Raw genomic sequence first — 21,067 nt, 5'->3', positions numbered from 1 at the left:
CCTCCCCACCATTGAACACATGTATACAGAGTGCAGCATCCATCATCAAGGACCCCACCATACAGACCATGCTCTCTTCTTGCTGCTGCCAATGGGAAGAAGGCAGGAGAGTCTCAGGACCCACCAGGCTCAGGAACGGTTATTAGCATTCAGCTATCAGGCTCTTGAACCAAAGAGGATAACTTCACTTGCCCCATCACTGAACTGTTCTCACAACCTATGGACTCGCTTTCAAGGATTCTTCATGTTCCTGATATTTATTCCTTATTTATTTACAATTTTCTCTTTTGTATTTGCACAGTTTGTTATCTTTGGCACATTGGTTGTTTATCTGTCCTGTTGGGCACAGTCTTTCATTGATTCTATTGTGTTTCTTGGATTTATTGTGTATGCCCACAAGAAAATGAATCGCAGCATTGTATAAGGTGACATATATGTAATTTGATAATGAAATTACTTTGAAATTTATTTTGAACATCTTTCCTTCCCTCTAAGTCCCAGTGCTTTGCTTTTTTATGGGCTTTACATGAATATTAAACACAATACAGTGGACTTAAGCAGCCTATTCAATTACACAGGGTTTCTTAGCACAGCCTCTAACGGTTCTTATTCAATGGAGTCCAGTTCAATTTTCCCTCAGAGCATCAGAGGCACTGAGATTAATGATGGAAGTTTCTGCTTGATAATGCTCAATGCTTCACCAAATAAATCCACAAGGTGATTAGAGAGCTGTAGATTGGAATAGCATCATTCAAGCAAATTATACAATGTGCATTCGAGCTATGTTGATATGAAAATCCAACATTGTAAAAACCTTTCAAGAAACTGGCAGATGAATTAGGAAGCAATGAATCAAATTAAACCATTGATTTATTTATTTTACACAGGCTGTTTATCAAACTAGATACAGGTTATTAAACTGTAGTACACAAACCAAGATTACCAGAATTGACTTCCAGATAGTCTAATGTACATAGACACCTATTTGTGCTACACTGATGGTCTCAATAGTACATTTTAATTTTATCCCAACTCCTCCAGCACACAGACATGACTGCAAATACACATTTTTATATACAGTACATTTCTGTAAATCAAACACTATGCCAGAATATCTACTGCCTTGAGATAACATTGATGACATAGCTCAAAGCTAGAATACTCTAACCAAACAAAATGCAAAGTGTAGACTTGGGGAACAAATCTTAGGGAATGAAAGTGATGGAATTAATCAATTTGTTCAATAAAATGTTTAATAATTGTGTCCAATGTTTTAATGGACAGCAACAGAATAAGGCATTTACAAGCAATTAAAGATGAATCAAAATACCAATTCCTTTGGATTATTTTCTCTTCAGATTCAGATGAGGTTGGATTCAAAAGGGTTGAAAAAATAAACAAATGTAAGTAACTGTTATAAAAATGAGTGTGACACCGCTACCTGTATGCATGAATAATTTGAGACAGAATTGAGTCCATTGTTCCATTATTTGCGCACAATGATTAAGTTTGGAATGTGTAGAAAGATTTGCAGCTTCAAATCATGGATTTGCACTCAGCAACTATGTTCTGCTTTCAGAGTTAGATGGACAAATAATTTAACCCTTCTTTTACACCAGAAGGAGTTATCATCCACTTCTAGTTATTTTGTATCCACTCATATTTAGCTCTGACATTTTATACCTGGAGGTTGCTTCATACTTATCTCAAAATGCCATACCAATACCAGTAAACTGTGCTATTAGAAATGAATACATCTGTTTCGGCCAATGTTTGGTGATGTGCAGATCATGTCACCCAGTGTCCTGAGATTTTTCATATCTGTAGCCATTTTAAACTAAGGTGTATCACAGGAGACAATTTGCTAACGGTAGATTAAAATTTATTCAGTAAAAATAAGAAATACTTTGTAAAAGTAACAAAATGTGAGATACCCGGATAACCCTTGTGACATTGAAACTAAAAACCCTGCATTATGAACATGTAGATTAAAGACGTACAATTCAAAAGCTTTATCCTGAGAACTCTTGGGAAATCCCATAAATTGCCATTCCTTATGGGGAGTGTCTTAGCATCCTGTTAACTCCAGGACCAAAATATGGTGGATATCACTATCTCTGAACTTCTTTCCACTAATAGCCTTCAGACCTGAAACACATGCTTGGATCATAGACTTCATGATTTAGCTCCTTTTCTATAAACTGCTCTTTTTAACAGTGTCCAAAAGTATTCACGGCTGAGGTGGAAATGCCTCAGTGGTACAAGCCTCGTTCATAAGTTTGGGTACTGCCTTTAAGTGCTAGACATCAGGAAGAATATGTAAATAGAAAAGGCAAGTACTTGTCTCACAGTCTACTGAAAACTTAAAAGGTTTTGATTTTTTTGGTATGCTATATTTTAGAATTCTAAAAGCTGCTGTATTTTGTCCTCGGAAAGAAAGGTTGTTCTTGGAGAAGACACAAGAAAAATTTATTTTAATGAAATTGGTCTGAATTGTTAAAATATGAGGTCACAAGAAGAAATATCTAGGATAGGAAAGCATAATTGAATCAAACGATTGCCCATTCGGGTTGAGATCAGGAGGCACATTTTCAAGCAAAGAACATTTTTGCACAGAAAAGCTGAAGCTGTAGATGGCAGATTACATGAAATATTTATTACAAAGATCAACAAGACACTGTTAGGTAATGGTACTAAGATAAATGGAACAAATGCAGCTCTGGAGACTAGACATGATTTAACTGAATGGCGGAAATGGCTCAAACTCAACTACCTATTACTGATACTAAACAAGATTTGCATGTTTACCTTTATACACTGTGGATCCACTGTGAGAAACCACAGTATCTGTGATTGAGGCCGGGGAAGAGACAGCTGGCTATCAAAGTCTCAAGTCAGGACTTGGGGTGGGATGTTATTCTGGAGGTTTAGACAGAGATGGGTTGGTGGAGGAGTGCTGCAAATCTTTAGCTTGTGGGAGTGAATGGGGACTATTGCCTCCACTTTAACATTTAGAGATCTTCTCCCTTCCTTCTTAGTCCTGAAGAAGGTTGTCGGCCCGAAATGCCAACTATCTATTCATTTCCATTGATCCCGATTTGCTGAGTTGCTCCAGCATTTTATGTCTGTGTGGCTTTGGATTTCCAGAATCTGCAGAATTTCACATGTTTAAAATTCAGGGAATAGTGACCAAGATGTTGGACAATCAGACGTTTGGGACCAGAGGTGTTGGGAGCGGTGCGGTGAATGGCAAGAGGGTGAAGTTGATAGTTAGAGAGGCAGAGGTTTTTCAGAGTACAAGGTGAGTACTGGGATGTAGTATCTAAGAAGTCAGGTATTGGATATGCATACGACAGATGGCCCAAAATGTGCATTGCACAAAGAGTGACTTTCATTTCACGCACAGAGAATGTGTAAGTATGATCCATACCAAATGTTTCTGGTTGAATTTCCAGACTGAGAATGGCTGTTATCAATCCATGTGCACCCACTTTCAAAGACAGCACTAAGTGATCAAACGGAATGACAGAGAAAGCTCGAGGAGCTGAATGGTTAGCTACCCTTACTTAGTTCACTTACTGAGGAGTGCATGACGGTGGGGGGGGGGGGTGGGATAGAAAAGCCATATTGTGGTGATGAGGAATAGAAGAAGCTTGATATCTGTGACTGACTCAAGTCTAAAGGCATTGAGAGAGAGAAAGAACTGGCAGTCCAATCCCACTGAATTTCCAGGACAGAGGCTTTTAAAGAGTAGCTCATGAATGAGGATTGAACATTGAGGTTGTTCTCAGTCCTCACCAATGTATGTTGTGATGCTGAAATATATCATTTCACTCTTGGTAACATTACTAAGGCTCTCATTTTGGAATGGGACACAGATTTTCCAGTGACTGTGAAACCACTAGCTTCCTCCTCCTGGAATATCAGATTGGCGTGGCTCAGCACAGATCCTCTTCCTGTATGTAAGTAGTCGGCAACATTCCCTGAGAGCCCTCAGCATCTGGTGAGGCCCTGCCCAGGGTTTACCAGCCATCAAAGTTGTCAGTGAAATTGAATAGTTTGCCTTTGAGATTTGCAAACATTTCCAGGAAGAATTAAACAGACAAATATCTTTAAAAATCTAAATTGTTAAAATTTAAAAAGTTTATATACCAAAAATCCACACACTTATAACCAAGTAAATAAATTTGAACTAAGCAAATTAAACTCAAGCTGCACTTACCATTTTCATAGCAGCCATTCCTTCCCAGTCATTTCAATGGGCTACTGTACTTACACCAGCTAAGCCTGGCAGAAGGCCAGAAGGGAGACCTTCCTGCCAGAGATGGAGAATCTTCACAAAAACGCATTGTCCTGTTGGACTCCCATGAGAGTTCAATGACACATTGGAGGGGTGTCCAACAGCACATTACGTAAGGTGCGGCTAACAGCTTTAGAGCACACATGAGCTGGACTTTTACACTGAATTGTGAGAGAGGTCGAGCTGGTAACCAGGTGGAAGATTTATCTCTCTGATCAGATTGACAGAATGCAAATGGGAACAATAGGATTCATTCTGGTAGCCAAATGCCAAACAGGAAGGCATGTTCACAAAAAGGCAGTTCAGATAGAGCAATTACACTCCCCATGTATTTCCTACCAGCACTTCACTGAGTCTCCTAAAACTGCTTTAGTTAAGAACATTGTAATATTTTTACACCAATGGCACTATATAAAAGTAAGCTGCAGTAAGACCTTCAATCAGTAACAATTATTTCTATTTTTTCAATAAAATACAATGAATTTTCACTGCTAATGGAAACTGTTCCTTTAGTGCTCCCTATTTATCAACTGATCCACACTGTGAAACTAGCAATTATCATTATTCAAAACCTGAGAAAATTCTCCAAATCTTAATCATTCAATGTGAATGAAGTGGCAAATTAAACTGAATTAATTATATTAACAGTGTAAAAAGGAATGGATGGACAAAAATTAGAAGGCTCAGTTCTTAAGCAATAATAAATATGATAATATTAATAAAGCTCCACTGCCAGCTCAGGGTAGTTCCATTCTGTTGTGTTTCCTAAACCTGGATTTAATGGGCATCATTTTTTTATAACCTTGCTCTAGTGTCAAAGTCCCCTGTCCACTGCAAGGCTGAAAAGTTGTAAGCAACACTTCTATGCCATTTTAATCAGGATTTTTAACAGGTGAAATTTACTACAGCTGGTGCATATCAGTGCCTCATGCCCACCGCAGGGATTATAACTCTCTTTGCGGATTAGAGAACTGGTCAAAGATGACCATTAATGAGTTTTTATTGGCCCAGAACTTGCTGGAAAATGCCAGCAGTTCCACATCTATCTGTTGGCATTTTTCCATATCAGTGCTATTATGCTTTGGATCCTCATGTGAACATGGAAGTCAGCAGTTCTCTCCTGACAATTAATTTTGTTTGAGTATTTTAGTGGATCCGGATGGCTGATATTTCCAGAATTATTGAAAGCTTGTGAAAGATCTTATAATGGCTAAACTAAAAGTCAGTCTTAACCAGCTGGATTAAGTTTCCTTTACTTGTTTCATGGCAAGATCATCCCCTGGCCCCACCCCTCCTCTTCCACTGTCATGTGACAGCACGGCCATGGTTCCAGGACTTGCTGCTACACAGGGATGAGCTCATTGGGAGCAGGACAGCACTTAATGCCAAGTGTTCACTGGGCACCGGCAAAAGATAAACATTCACCTGGAAAAGCTGCAAATGTGGGGAGTTTATGGCCAGTTTTCAATGTTAAAATGTAATTGCAAATGCTTAAAATTGGTGACTTGAAAAGAGCAAGAAAACAACTTCAGAAGAAATCCTGGCATTTTAAACTTTGATTTTTAGTAAATCCAGACCCCATCTTATCGGTGTACAAAATCACTAGAATCCATCTTATCAGTGTAAAAAAAAATCATCTTGGCTGTAGTTGAGGACAAAGATTCTCCAAACTGTGACTAACTGCTCTCAGAATCCCTCTATAAACATTGTTGCAGCCAAGAAAACACGTGCCACATGACCTAATGCTAAAAGAGGTGAGGACTTTTTGTAGCAATCGTTCTTGACAACCAACATAAACAAAGTGTTGATTGTATTCCTTCACTAATCAAATGTATTATAACATTTTGCCAATGTCACAAAATTGCTTTTGATAACAGAATAAAGAGTGCTTCAGAGAAAAAGATAAACTTGCACCAGTACCTAGTGTGGAACACGTGAGGACAATGTAAACAAACATAAAATAGGATTTCTATTTTCAATGACAAGCCAATTTTTGTCTCAGTAACATTTTGACTGTAGCTTCTATTTCTTACCCAGTAACTGTCCACACGTATTTATTTGAATTGAAAAGGATTTCATCTTATTTGCTTCTGTGCTATTAATCGTTGCATCTTGTAAACTAATTTTAGAGACTGAATTAGATTAATTTAGCAGTTATTTTCCTATGCCACAAGCTGTAACAGTATTGCAACTTGACATCTCTTACTCATCAATTATGTACATAACTGACATCATAAGAGCACATTGTATCATTGGGATTCAGTGCCTACGGTTCAGTGTACATCTATTTTCAATGCTGTTGATTATTCCTGTGGCTTTCACCATTGGTGTTTGTTTATAAGAGGCTAGAAACAGAGTAACTTCAAAAAGTCATGCCACAGGATCTCTGTTTTATCATTAACATTGCTTAGGGCTACCAATCAGGTGGCATCACAGTCCGTGTCTGCACTCACCGAATAGTGCTTTGGATCATAATTTGAACAAGAGTAACAGAGAAGGAGTAACAGGAGTAGATTTTACTTTGCTCCTGTTTCACTTACGCTCAAGGGTACAGCAACCACAGTGGCCAGCTCCTCTTTTAACTAAATTTTTCTTGAATTTCCAGCATCTGAAGATTTCTTCGTGTTTCCTCTTTTAACTTCCCAGTTTTCATAAGGACCACTTCCAACAGCCAGAACACTGTTGCTGCCATGAAGTCACTGTGAGAGTTCCTGTTCCTACACACATGATGACAAAAGATTAACGGAGGACATTTCCTCAGTGGGGAGCAGCAGCACTTGGCTTAAACTATATTATGCTTTAGGGTTAATGTTTATGTGCATTCCTCTTTGATTGACTTTTGGAACTGGAGGCACATGTGGCTGCAGTTCAGCACTGTTATTCCCAGTGTTGTTTCTTTTAGTTGCACTTGCCCTCTAAGCTGCTACTGCTGACCTTTGCTGATAAGCTGCACCACCTGATGTTCCTCTTCAATGTCTCTCTTGTGCATTGGCATCTCGGGAACAAATGAAAAAGGATTGTATCTATTAATAACTTCTCCAAAGCACCTTGCAGTCATTTTTGAAGTGTACACTGAGGAAACATGGCGACTAGTTTCAGTGATTTTGAAGATAAATAATGGCCAGGAAAGGAAGGCTATTGCCCTAGTACATGTTTGAATAGTGCATTTAGCCCTTTATAGTCCACCTGAGAGTGCAGAAGGGATCTTGACATAATACTGCATTTGAAAAGACAGTGGAGGACTTCCTGACTGCACCATGGGAGCTTTCAATGCTTGAGTTCCAAAATGGCGTTTGACCTCACATTCCTCTTGTCCAAAGAGCAGAGTACTACCAACACAAAACAAAAGCTGATTCTGAAATTTGTGTGGATCATACAGCGCTTATTTCGGGTCAATGAAATGCATGACCTCAATCAATTCACCAAGCACAAATGACCTCCAATAAACTTAATTTCACATCAATTGTTCTTAGCTGATCTACCTACTTTAGCAAGCAAGAATCTTAGGACAAAGTAAAATTCTTGTGTATATTTTCATCCTTCTGGTGTGAACCAGAAATCTCTTATGCAGAATATTTTGCTTTCCTGTGAGCTCAAGCTCACATCGCTTATGTAAAAGAGACGTGGTAGGGGCAAATGGAATGGATGGTAAGTGTGTGTGTGTGTGTGTGTGTGTGTGTGTGTGTGTGTGTGTGTGTGTGTGTGTGTGTGTGTGTGTGTGTGTGTGTGTGTGTGTGTGTGTGTGTGTGTGTGTGTGTGTGTGTGTGTGTGTGTGTGTGTGTGTGTGTGTGTGTGTAAGATGGAGAGAGCCTGGACATTCAGTAGAATTACCTGTCTAACAGAGCAGCTCCTATCCTGTTGTTACATGTTTGGTATTCACTTGCTTAGCAATATTTCTGCTATGACTGAGAAGGAATAGATTTCATTGAATAAAGCAGCATGGGAGCCTGTATGTCTACCCTTCTTTTGTGTCATCTCATGTTTAATGGGAGTTTCAGTTTGGAGGGAGTAATCTTTATTAATGTCTGTGTTAATGAACAATATTCCCAAATGAGAAATTTGAATACAGTAATGATGCACTTCCCTCTCAGTTGTTTATATGAGTGTATGTCAAACAGTTTCTGAGGAAGAACACTATTCTGCAAGCGAACTATGCCGTGAATAATCATTTTAAACTCTCATTATGACCAAACCCAAAATGATTGGACACTTCAGTGTTTCAAAAGCACAAGTTTATAATGACCAAGTTATGGATTTTAGATTAATTTAAATGCATGGCAGTAAAAGTAACATAGTGCAATTTTTTTTTCACTGCAGATACCAGACAGTTAACCAGCACTGCACAGGTTTCATTTACAAAATGAGTCACAATTTTCTGTCTTTACAATAACTCACTCAATCTTAAGACAGGGTTGGGTAGAGCAGGTTTGGGGCCCAAACTAAACTTTATCAGTAAAACATGTAATTCAGCCATAGGCTGTTAGCCCACATTTCCTCATGTGCTGTCAGCTTTGCAATACCACATGCCAGCATATGGAAAGATTAAAGAATATTTTCGGTTTGTAGAGGTATAGTAGAAAGTTGCTTATTTTTGGCAGTCACTCCAAGTTTGGGAGGAAGGACTACTGGGGTACTGGATGCAGTGTGTTGAGACTGATAATAGGAAAATTGCTTCCAGTTTTCCAACAACAACTATCTCATCACTTTTTGAAGTTCTTCCCTCAGCCAAGTTGGCAATGGCAGACCCAGTTTGTAGAACAGCTTGGACAGTTCAATGTTGTGGTCTTTGTAGTATCGTGAGAGGAATGTTCGGGACTGCAAGGAGGAATAAAAGAACACAATTAAGTACATTAAAACAGAACCAGCGTTTATTTTTAGGTACAAAGCACTCAAATCAAATATCCCCAACCTAAAGATGTATTATTTGAATTACACGTAGTTAAAAGCTTTAATGCTTCAATTCCATCAAATGTTATTTAGGTCATAAGGCTCCAGAAAACCTTGGCAATTGCAATGCATTACCTAAACAAAGGCTTCAGTACGGATTAGGGGTTGGATAGTGGCAGGTAGTACTCCAACCATAGATCATACTCTACTATCTATCGACCACAGCTCTGCCTTCGATATCATAATTCTAATAACCTGTATAGATGGCCTGCACTTTGGTACATGTGACAATAATAAAACAATTTGCCAATCAATACAAAATATGAAAATCACTCATAATATTACAGAAGCATGGGGATAATCAAATTTATAACTCATGCATAGTATGCAAAGATCTGATAAATTTGCAGAGGTTCAAACATGGCCCTGGCTAGCAGTAAGATTAATCAATGCATTAAAAGCGATATGAATGGGAACCATGTAAAGCTGATCTAACAATGCCCCAAAAAGAGTACTGCATCCATTCAGTTGTGTTTCTCTTCAGTGGACATGCTGTAACTCATTACTCTGGTGGACACAAGAGTAATGTAAAGTACGTATTTTGGTAGAGGATAACAATGACTGGTACATTCAATTCAGAGCAGAGAGAAAATCAACATATATGCATTAAGTGTTCTGACCTACAAATAAATATTTATCTTTTTCATCTCTATACAATATGTATGAACGAATTTCTGAAGATATCTCAAACTGATGAGAAACAGACTGCTGTTATATATATTCAGGATTGTTAAACAATATTGAAAATGGTCTCTTGGGAAGTTTTAGGTGAACTTGATAAAAAATGCACATTTTCTTGGTGTTTTGCTGTGGCTACTTGCATGGAATTCCACTTATCAAATGGTCCCACATGTACTGACAAGAATGCATACCATTGTAAACCATAGTTGCAATGACAGTAAAATTGAATTATCAATGGACAATCCAACTTTGAGCCATGTTGGTGCTGAAAAAGGCTGTGTTCTATGTGAACAATATTGTGGGAGTCTAAAATATAGGCACAAGACCAATTTGTGGAGCACCTACACTCAATGGCCATGCTGACATCCTGTTGCCTGCCACTTCAGTTCCTAATCACACTCCAAGGGTGAGGCCAAATGCAAACTGTAAGGACAAGTCCTAATATTCCACCCGGGTTTTTATGAGCTGAGGTTTCCAATTTCAGCTTACCCTCACTGAATGTTCCATCTTCTCTTCTTCTGATGCACACAGGTTTTCACAGCTTCCTCTCTCCTAAACCTAGTTATATTCCCCTCCCCACATGGTTTCATTTGCCACATTATGCTTCCTGGGTCCCCTTATCCCTTCACCTTTTTGTTTCCATCCTTCCATCCCTTATTTGACTCTGATTACTGCTTTCCTTACGTATCCGATTCCTGCATTTGCAATCTCGTGTGCCTCTACTTATTACCTTCCAGCTTGTGTTTCTACCTCCACCCTTCCCTCTCCACACATGCCTCCATCTAATCCCCTCAAGCTGTTCTCTCTCTATCCCACAGTCTCCCAATTCCATTCCTCCTCCTCCTGCACTTGCTCAATCTGCCCATCATTCTCTTCTCCCTGATCCAACCTTATCACCCGCCAGCTTTTACCTTGTCTCCTCTCTCCTATTACAGTACCTACCACCCCCTCTATTCTCAGTGTTGATGCAGGATCTTGACCCAAAACATCAACCACCGCTTTGCTTCCACAAATTCTGCCTGACTCGCTGAATTACTCCAGCAACACACACAAAATGCTGGTGGAACACAGCAGGCCAGGCAGCGTCTATAGGGAGAAGCGCTGTCGACGTTTCGGGCCGAGACCCTTCGTCAGGACTGACGAAGATGAGTCCTGACGAAGGGTCTCGGCCCGAAATGTCGACAGTGCTTCTCCCTATAGACGCTGCCTGGCCTGCTGTGTTCCACCAGCATTTTGTGTGTGTTGTTGTTTGAATTTCCAGCATCTGTAGATTTCCTGGTGAATTACTCTAGCAGTTTGGTTTTGGCTCGTGAGAATCTAAGCCGAGTTTTGACAAAAGATTACTGACATAGTGAAAATGACCTGTTTAAAGATGTTTTGCAGAAACTGGAAGATTTCTTTGTTCCAAAACCATTAGCAATGAAAGGCTTTGCTATGTTTGGAACTTGTAGCCAGAAGCAGAATGGAACAATCAATCCTTGCATTGCAGCTTTGATGTGTTATGCAGAATATGTTTTTTGCAAGCTGAGTTTCTGTGTGGATTGGTACATGAAAGCATTGAACAAGGCAATTATATTTGATTCTACACTTACAATATTTAAAATAGCAAGGGGTAAATTGCAGTGGCCCACAACCACAGAGCTAAAACAAGATCTGGGTTGCAAACATGAACCTGAAGACAGCTGATGAGACAAGTTTAGTCACTTACTATCAATGCAATAGTGATCATTCATGATATCCTTGTCAGTTTAAAACTGCCACATGGCAAATTAGAAAATCACATTTTCAGAACACGCAAAACCAATACCAAACCAAACAATAAAAAAATTTCAGTGGCAATTTGACAACAGAAAAGGGGATCTCATAGCTTGTAAGTTATTGTCAAAGAGTCATAAAACGCTACAACCAAGAAACAGGCCCTTCAGCCCATCTAGTTCACTCTGAACTATAACTTTGCTTAGTCCCATTGATCTGCAGCTGGTGTGTAGCCCACTACACACCTCCCATCTATGTACTTACCCAAACTTGTTTTAAAATTTGCATTCGAACTCGCATCCATCACTTCTGCTGCCAGCTCATGCCACTCACACCACCTTCTGAGTGAGGACATTCCTCTCAGCGTCCCTTTAAATATATCACCTTTCACTCTAACATATCATCTCTAGCTCTATTCTGATTCAACCTTAGAGATAAAAGCCTGCCCCTCATAATTCTGTACACCTCTAAAACATCCTCCCTCATTCCTCTTCATTCCAGGGAATAAGGTCTTAACCTATTCAACCTATAACTCAGATCCTCAAGTCCTGGCAAAATTTTCTCTGTACTTTTTCAATGTTATCGATAGCTTTACTGTAGGTAGGTGACCAGCACACCACATGCCAAATTTGGCCTCAGCAATATCTTACACAACTTCAACATAATATCCCAACTCCCGTACTCAATGACAAACAAGAGAAAATCTGCAGATGCTGGAAATCCGAGCAACACATACAAAATGTTGGAGGAACTCAGTAGGCCAGGCAGCATCTATGGAAAAGAATACAGTCAACGTTTTGGGCCGGGACCCTTCAACAGAACCAAGGAAGTTCTTGATCTGGAATATCAACTGTACTCTTTTCCATAGATGCTGCCTGGCCTGCTAAGTTCCTCCAGCATTTTGTGTCCTGTACTCAATGCTTTGTTTTACTAAGGCCATTGCAAACCTATTTCTCTGTGATGGCACTTTCAAGGAATTATGGATCTGTATTTCCAGATTCCTCTGTTCTACTGCAGTCCTCTGTGCCCTACTGCCTCACTGTGTAAGCTCTGCTCTGATTTGTCCTTCCAAGGTGTCTGACCTCAAGCTTGTCTGCATTAAGTTGTATCTGCCATCTGCCATTTTGCCCACTGGTCCAGGTCATGCTGCAAGCTTTGAGAGGCTTCCTCACTGTTGACTACGCCCCAATGTTGGTGCAATCTGCATATTTACTGATCCAGTTTACCACATTATCATCTAAATTAGATGGCAGATGACAGTGGACCCAGCACTGATCTCTGTGGTACACACTAGACACAAGCCTGCAGTCGGAGAGGAACCCATCTATTACCACTCTCTAGTTTCTCCTGCTAAGCCAATATGGAATCCATTTACTACTTCATCCTGAATCCCAAGCAACTGAACCCTCTTGACCAACCTCACATATGGGGCTTTGTCAAAGGCCTTACTTTTGTACATCCACTGCCTTTCCTCCATCAGCATTCCTTGTAACCTCCTTGAAGAACTCTGTAAGATTGGTTAGATATAACCTACCTTGCACAAGGCAAGTGGATACCCTATCTATCCAGGTTTTTCTGACAATGAAGAACTGGGATCATATGGAGTCTACACCACAAGTAGAATGATTTTCAAGTGGAGGTGTTAATTAAAATAATTGAGTTACACACTAATCAACCTGTTACAAATGCTTCATTGCACATTAAGGCACTTATCTTCCAAGAACCATCAGAGAAAAATATGAAACAATTAATTCACCAATTATCTTGCCCTACTTATGGCTTTTGGCTGTTTTTATTTCTCTCTGTTAGTTTTAATGGTTTTGGATTAAAGAAATCTTGAAGTTCCTGCACATCTCTTTGATTTAGGCCCTCACAAAGAGGGAGACCACAAACTAAGAATATAAAATCTGTTACACCTCACCTGCACTGATGAGATTTTACAAATAATATGGCAAACAGAACACATTTGTACTTATGAGAGACAACTAAGATAAATTGAAAGAATATTTTCAATTTCAATGCTTCAAAATTATATAGTGGATGTGGAGAGGGTGTTTTCTATTGTGAGAGTCAAGGAACAAAGGTCACAGCCTCAGAATTGAGGTATTCTTTTAGAACGGAGATGAGGAGAAATTTCTTTGTCCAGAGAGTAGTGAATCTATGGAATTCATTGCCACAGGCAGCTGTGGAGGCCAAGTCTTTATGTATATTTAAGGCAGAGGTCTATAGATTCTTGACAGGTCAGGACATGAACGGATATGAGTGGAAGACAGGATATTGGGGCTGAGAGGATAAATGGGTCAGCCATGATGAAATGGCAGAGCAGAGTCAATGGGCCAAACGGCCCAATTCTGCTCCTATATCTTATGCTCTTAAAATTGTACAATAATACATTGTTGGAAAGGTACGGCGATTTGTCTGAAACAGCAAACAATGCACACATTTGTAAAAGGACGTTTGCATAGTTGGTCTAAAGTTTAGCCATACCAATCCAGTGCCCTATAAAATGTCAAGCTGAGAAGAATCTGGATCACTTCAAACAAAATGCTGTGCTTGGATAATTGACCAAAGTGAGCAAGCTATAGCCAACTGTGTCTGTGCCTCAGGGAGGCAAACAGTGCAGAGGTGTAAAAACCAGTCACACTAAATGCAACTCATTCATAATGGATCCACTCGACCCTTTGCAAAAACCTAAAAACAAGACTTGCTGGAAAAAAAGATATTCATAAAATATTGGACCTCTCCAATTACAATGCAAAAATGAACGTTGGAAATGATGGTTTAGTGGTACCTAGCACACAGAATTTTACTCATAATCAAAGCTACCATATGCAGTTGTGTTTTCACCTAAGCTTTTCCAGGCCATAATGGATCACTCGCTGTATATCCAAGATGATCTGTTGATTTCCATTTTTGAGTTTGGACAAAGTATTCATATGATTTTATATGCATAATCCGAAGTTGAAATGAAGTAAATGCATTTTTACAAGAACTTTGATTCAAACATTGATGGTAACGACCTTCAAAAATGCACTAAAAGTCTGAAACTATCACAGAGTTTGGGTTGTTCTAGGGGATGATGCTGTATTTCGCACAGCTCCTTCCAGATTTGGTGGTAGTGCTCAGACCAGTGTTTCACTTATTCAAAAAGAATGTTAAATGCACATGGAGCAAGAAATAACAAAGTGTGTTTGATGAATACAAGATTTGCAAGTGAAGGTCTCCTAATTGATTACAATGGCATTGAGTCAGGAATCAAAATATTTGATCAATTTTTACCAGTCAGATCCCCTACCCTAATAATAGATGATAAGCCACTTCATGAGAGACTAGCAGATCAGCAAAAGTGACTGGCAGAATCAGGGATGCAAAGAAAAATAATCATTCCATTACAATGTGACCACTAGTACAAGAGTTATGAGCACAATAGTTTTGAAGATGCTTTATTTGACCACCACACTAAAACTCAGATGATGCTATATGACTTACAATTGCTGTTCCTGTAAAAGAGAAATCTAGCTATCATTATGAAAATGTTTACTTTACTTTGGTAAACTACCAAAGTCTGAAGACTGCACAGGAAGAAACTGGAAGAAGACTAGTTGAAATACTGGCATAAAGCCAGTCGTAAGACTGTAGTATCTCACGTTTCTTTGGCTGTTGAAAATTAAGTGGTGTACTGAGCTCTTCAGACCCATGTAGGAAGCCATGGCATGTTGGGCTTTGAGATTTTTTGTGCACCTGGACTGGTTACTTGCTGTTTAATGAATGTTATTTATCATTTAAGAGTTCCTTGTGTTTTTTCTCAAGTGTCTCACTCTTTGTACTGGTTTCCTGGTGCTTTCTGTTTAAGCTTGTTAAGTTTATCTTAATAAGCTCAGGGATTCAGTGTTGCTTACATTATTTTAGTGGACTCCTGACTAGCGCTAATCACAGGGTCCTATTTTTAAGAAAGTTGTGTCTCACAGTGTCGGTCAGCTGAGCCACCAATGTTCTGTTGGAATTCTTATGAATAAACTCTACATCGGAGTCTGTCTTTCCTTTGCACTTGGGTTCCGACATTGCTAACACACAAAGTGACAAATGGTAGCTAACTACAGCCCAACGCCTCAGTGGATATCTATTGGTGATCTTCATACCACAGTTCTTAGCAATCCTCTCTACCTTTTGAATATTAGCCCCTAAACTGCTGGAATATTCAAGAAAGTGCTACCTTGGATTAACATGGTTTGCTTCTTTATTTTTGTGTAATAATGCTGAAAATAATACTGTTGTCATGATGATACATTGACCATGTTCAGAAAAGCTTTATCGATGCATGAGAGAGTAGTGCGTATAACACTAGACTGATAATTCATACGCCTGGCACAAAAGATTCAAAGAATGTGAACTAGAATCCCACCAATGCAAGTTGACAATTAACTCAGCACTCATCGCCTCAAAATAAAATGAATTGGTGGCAGACAGAAGTGACCTTGAAGGAGTCAGGTTGCTCATAAAATCTAACTGACTCACAGGGAAATAAACTTTTCATCCTTAATTGGTCAGCTTTCAATGCAACACCAGTCCTCTTTATCATCTTTGCAAAGCAACAAGAGACGGAGTATAAATGCATCTTGAACATGCATAATTTTAGCAAAATACCAAAATTTCTATACTTGTTCTGAGGTCTCAAATTTGGTTAATTTTTAAATGTTGTTTATTCAGCTTGCAGTTAAGGCTTTTCTTCCTGCCTAATCCCAAATCCTCAGTTTTGTTCCTTTCTGCAGAATGATGTGAGGTGGAAAAGGGTCCCTAACATCCAGTCACCTGAACAGCTGAATTTATAAGATAAAGTGATAATCTGATGTAAAGGTTAAATCAAAGAGAGACCTGCCAAATGAATAGACTCCTCAGTCAGTGTGCTTAGATTAGCAAACTCATGTATGGTTCACCAAAAGACATTATGACAGGAGTAGTTTTTGCACAAAATCATTTTCTTAAGGATAAAAACACCAATCTAGAGAGAAGTAGATACTAATGCATGCAGAAATATGCTTTATGCTTTTTTTTAGTTAGGAAGTAAGGCGGATTATAACAGTTTTAATGCTTAAGGGATATTTGCTGATAAAAAAGAGGGATTTATACAGTCGTCACATATGGTGCATCAGAAAATTGCAATATTCCCTGCTGCGATGTTTCAAAGACTGTTTGCAGTATTAAAAGTAGCACACAGTATGAAAAGACTTGGAAAATCTCCCCTTGAGGATTCATGGTGTGAAAAGCAAAGTGAAATAAGTCAAGGTGATGTGAAATCTGTATTAAGATTCAACAGCTATTTTATTTTCTTTAGAGAGAAATAAATACCTCCACATCCATTGCTGGATATTTCCTGCCTTTGCTTTTACCCAGGCACTTTGTTTTTCCTCCTTCAAGCAACTGGCACCAGAAGCCTTTTTGTGGGTCAAACCTGGAATTCATAAGACACTTGCTTAACCATTATACCCATGGAATGTCCACAATTGCTCTATTGACAAGAACAGCAACACAACGGGTAATTGAATCTCTATTTGGCATATGCTATCACTGCTTACTGCATTTCATATTTCATTTTAATTTACACAAAAGAAGCATTTCTTTTGAAAAGAATCTTTTTAGGCAGTATTCTCTCCACAATGTACTTAACTGTTGCAAAAGTGAGAGTTCTGCTTAATGATTTCAATCTCCAATCCTTTTACTGGGCTGTTTCTACTTTATCAAGACCCACATGTGTACTTAATGTCAATATTCTAAATGAAAATAATGGTGTAGAAAATGAACAATTCCTGTAAACATTCACTGTAAAACATAGGAGCAGAATTAGACAATTTGGTCCATCCTAGCACTTAGCCCTGCAAGGTGACGAGTGCCATATCTTCCCCTACACCTCCTCCCTCAACACCATTCAGGGCCCCAAACAGTCCTTACAGGTGAGGCAACATTTCACCTGTGAGTCTGCTGGTGTCACCTATTGTTTTTGGTATACCTGGTGTGGTCTCCTCTACATTGGTGAGAGCTGACTCAGATAGAGGGACCACTTTGTCAAGCAGCTTTGCTCTGTCTGTCTCAAAAGGCGGGATCTCCCTGTGGCTACTCATTTCAATTCTACTTCCCATTCCCATTCTGACACGTCTGTCCATGACCTCCTCTACTGCCACAATAGGCCACACTCAGGATGGACAAGCAACACCTCATATTCTGTGTGTGTAGCCTGTAACCAGATGGCACAGATATCGAATTCCCCAGCTTCCAGTAATTTCTTCCCTCTCCTTCCTTCTGTTTCCATTCCTCATTGTGGTTACCCTCTCACGCTTTCTCTTCTCACCTGCCCTTCATCTCTCTCTGGCTCCCCTCATCCTTCCCTTTCTTCCATGGTCCAATGTCCTCTCCTAGCAGATTCCTTTACCACTCCCACCCATCACCTCCTAACTTCTTACTTTGTACACCCTCCCCCGCTCACTCACCTTTGACCTCACCCAGTTTCACCTATCACCTGTCAGCTGGTACTCCTTCCCCTCCCCTGCCTTACTCTGGCTTCTGACACCTTCCTTTCCAATCCTGGTGAAGGGTCTTGGCCAGAAATGTTGACTGTTGATTTCCCTCCATAGATGTTGCTGAACTTGCAAAGTTCCTCCAGTATTTTGTAAGTGTTGCTTCACACTTATAATGTTCAGAGAAACATGCCTCCACATATTTAATCGTCATTTTTACATCCTGTTAAAAATCACTTCTAATTGTTAATCTGAATCTTTCAAACTGTATTCTCCTTCAGAGCTTACTCTCCAAAGATTTCCCTTTCTTCTTCAAAATTTTAGATGACTATTTCAATAGCTGGGAAGAAGAAGAATAGCCCTTAACTCAGCAGTGGAGTTATTGGGGTACTGTCATGACGGTGTTTCCATAGCAAGCTATTCTTGTTTTTACAAGGCCAAGTTGCTAGCTCGATGCTCAACCCGACTTGGATTCGAACTCGGGAACCTTTGCTCCGGAGTCTGGCGCTGATATTATTGCGCCACCAAGCGGGACTTCAATAGCTAGGGTAGAGTTTACATTGTAATATTTAGATTAGAATACATGTGTGTGCCCTGCTCTTTTATGTGGTGGGATGAGGGTAACACCTTTAATTCTGTGTAAACTAATGGCAGCCTGGTTGTTAACCTTGGATATGTTGGCATCCAGGTTCATAAGGAATCAAACTCAATGGACTGCCTGATGGACAGACAACACTTCTCACACACACTTCAATCCAAAACCCAAGCTGAAAAGACTTAACAATGGAATCATGGTTTGAAAAGAAACTGGTTTTGCTTTACAAACTGATGATTTTGGTAGAAAAAAATTGCAAAAAGGGATGTTCATTGGGACAGTGCTAACTCCTTGTTCTCAGATTTATGACAGGGATGAAAATGAGACCCTGCAGAACACTTGGATCTGAAAGGATCAGACACATAAAGCATTGCATGGAAGCAAAATGTAATTCCTGTCAATGTTTGCTAAGGGAACATATAAATCTTTGAATCTTTCTTAATGATACCTTGGCTTTAAGAATTCAGTTTCAGTAAATGTTGTACATTTACTGCTGCAGAGTTGCAGCATGGCCCAATGCAAGCATGACAACATCATCTCATCTTCTGGATATCGTGCGCAGACTTCCAGATTCAACACTGAAGTTTCCAACTTTAGATAGCCTCCTCACTCTACCATAACTGGCTATCTGAGCCACTCATCCACCTGTGATTGTAGCTGAGTTTTTCTCTATGCTCAATGCTTGCTGGGCATGCCCCACATCCCTGCTTTCAGGAACACATTAATACAGACAAAGAAGAAGAATGTGTTGGTGATTACTGCACGGATTTAAGTGGTCTTACCCTTTCAGAGATATTCCCTACGTTCTACCCATCCCTCTCCCATCTTCGCTGCTAAGGAAAACAAACCTGTTTTCCCTCTTTTCCAGTGCTGTCAAAGGGTCTCAGGCCTAACTCTGTTTCACTTTTCACTGATGCTGCCTGACTTGCTGAGGGTTTCTATTTTTTCTGTTTTAATTTCAGCAAAACAGTCCGATGATTCATTGCGTGGCCATTTTATTGGGTGAAATATCAGTGGGGGCTGTGAGAAGTTAGTCTGAAGAACATGATTTATTTTCCAGACATTAAATCACAAGATAAAAATGATATCATACATCCTTTTTGCTGGCATTTAGTGTCTCTGTGAAGTGGAATTGACCGAGGATTATGTGAGCGAAGTGGAACCCAATGCAGTGCAAGATCAAAACTACAATATAGATATAATATTTATTTATTAAAGTTGCAAACATATCATAAGCTTACGTCAGAGCTTGAGAATAATTGTAGAACTGGGAAACACCAAGGAATTTCTGCACTTCATCCATTACAGCAGCAGGGTCAGTTCTCAGCTTGTGCCCATCGATAATGTGTAACTAAAACCAGTTTAAATCAGATATTGTTACTAGGCAATGAACAACTGAAGCAATAGCACAAGAATAAAGCTCAAAGTTAAAAGTAAACTTTATTTTCAAAGTACAGACATATATGTCACCATATACTACGCCGAGATTCATTTTCTTGCAGGCATTCACCATAGAACAAAGAAATACAATAGCATCAAAGATTTCAGCACACAAACAAAGCAAGAGTTAAAATTTAAAAAAAAACAGCTATCCACATCGATCTGTCTGGCACTTGGTAGCTTTTTTAGTGGGCTGTCTCACACTATGTGAGGGAGTTGATAGAGTGTGCTAAGATTTGAGCAGCTATGCTATCGTAGGTTTGATTTCCCATTGGCAAGCAGCAGTGATATATTGCCACAGGTCTGACAAAAAAAAAAATCAGTTGCTCTCAATTCCAGACAGCCTTTTTTTTCCAGATGGCCAAGAGCAGCTAATTTAAATTTATGAAATCGCTACAAAAACAGACACCACTCAAAGAAGCCACATTGCAGACTATCAAGGGCATGTACTGGCTGTTGCAGCCATAATTATTCCAGCATACATTTTGGAAATTTTTCATTGTTGCCTTAAAGATGTCAAAGGTTGTTAAAATCGTTATTGCACTATTTTCTTCCTTGCTAACAAGATACATCTCTTAATTTTCCTTTGACATAAAGTATATTTTGTTTGTTGTTAATGTAAAAATACCACAGTGGCAGTTAACTGTGACAAGGTGTGTTGTCATATGGGTTCACGGTATGGCCTTGGGATGCAAACTTCCCAAATCATGAAACGACAACTGGAAAAATATCAATGGGATTTGCCAGGCCAACTTTTATTTTGAAATGTTAAAGTCAGCTTTCCTTTTGCATAATTGATATTAGCAAATGTAAGACAGTAAGATCATAAGATATAGGAGC

At 39.3% G+C, this 21,067-nt stretch overlaps 1 protein-coding gene across 2 annotated transcripts in view; it reads right to left on the bottom strand.

Annotated features, from left to right (window-relative positions):
• Positions 1–853: 853 nt before the first annotated feature.
• Positions 854–21,067, bottom strand: part of ndst3 (N-deacetylase/N-sulfotransferase (heparan glucosaminyl) 3) — a 986,629-nt gene continuing 966,415 nt past the window's right edge. For both annotated transcript variants that reach the window (XM_073065158.1, XM_073065159.1), the window contains 3 exons: positions 20,029–20,138; positions 17,030–17,132; positions 854–9,115 (listed from right to left, as the gene is read on the bottom strand). In XM_073065158.1, the coding sequence (XP_072921259.1) occupies positions 8,993–9,115; positions 17,030–17,132; positions 20,029–20,138 (336 nt within the window). In that variant the 3' untranslated portion in view covers positions 854–8,992. The remainder of the gene's footprint in view (positions 9,116–17,029; positions 17,133–20,028; positions 20,139–21,067) is intronic.

This window comes from Hemitrygon akajei, chromosome 13, assembly GCF_048418815.1.
Source record: "Hemitrygon akajei chromosome 13, sHemAka1.3, whole genome shotgun sequence".
In the NCBI taxonomy this organism is placed as follows: Eukaryota; Metazoa; Chordata; class Chondrichthyes; order Myliobatiformes; family Dasyatidae; genus Hemitrygon; species Hemitrygon akajei.
Note: the sequence above shows the minus strand (reverse complement) of the source record. Positions and strands in the feature narration are given on the sequence as shown.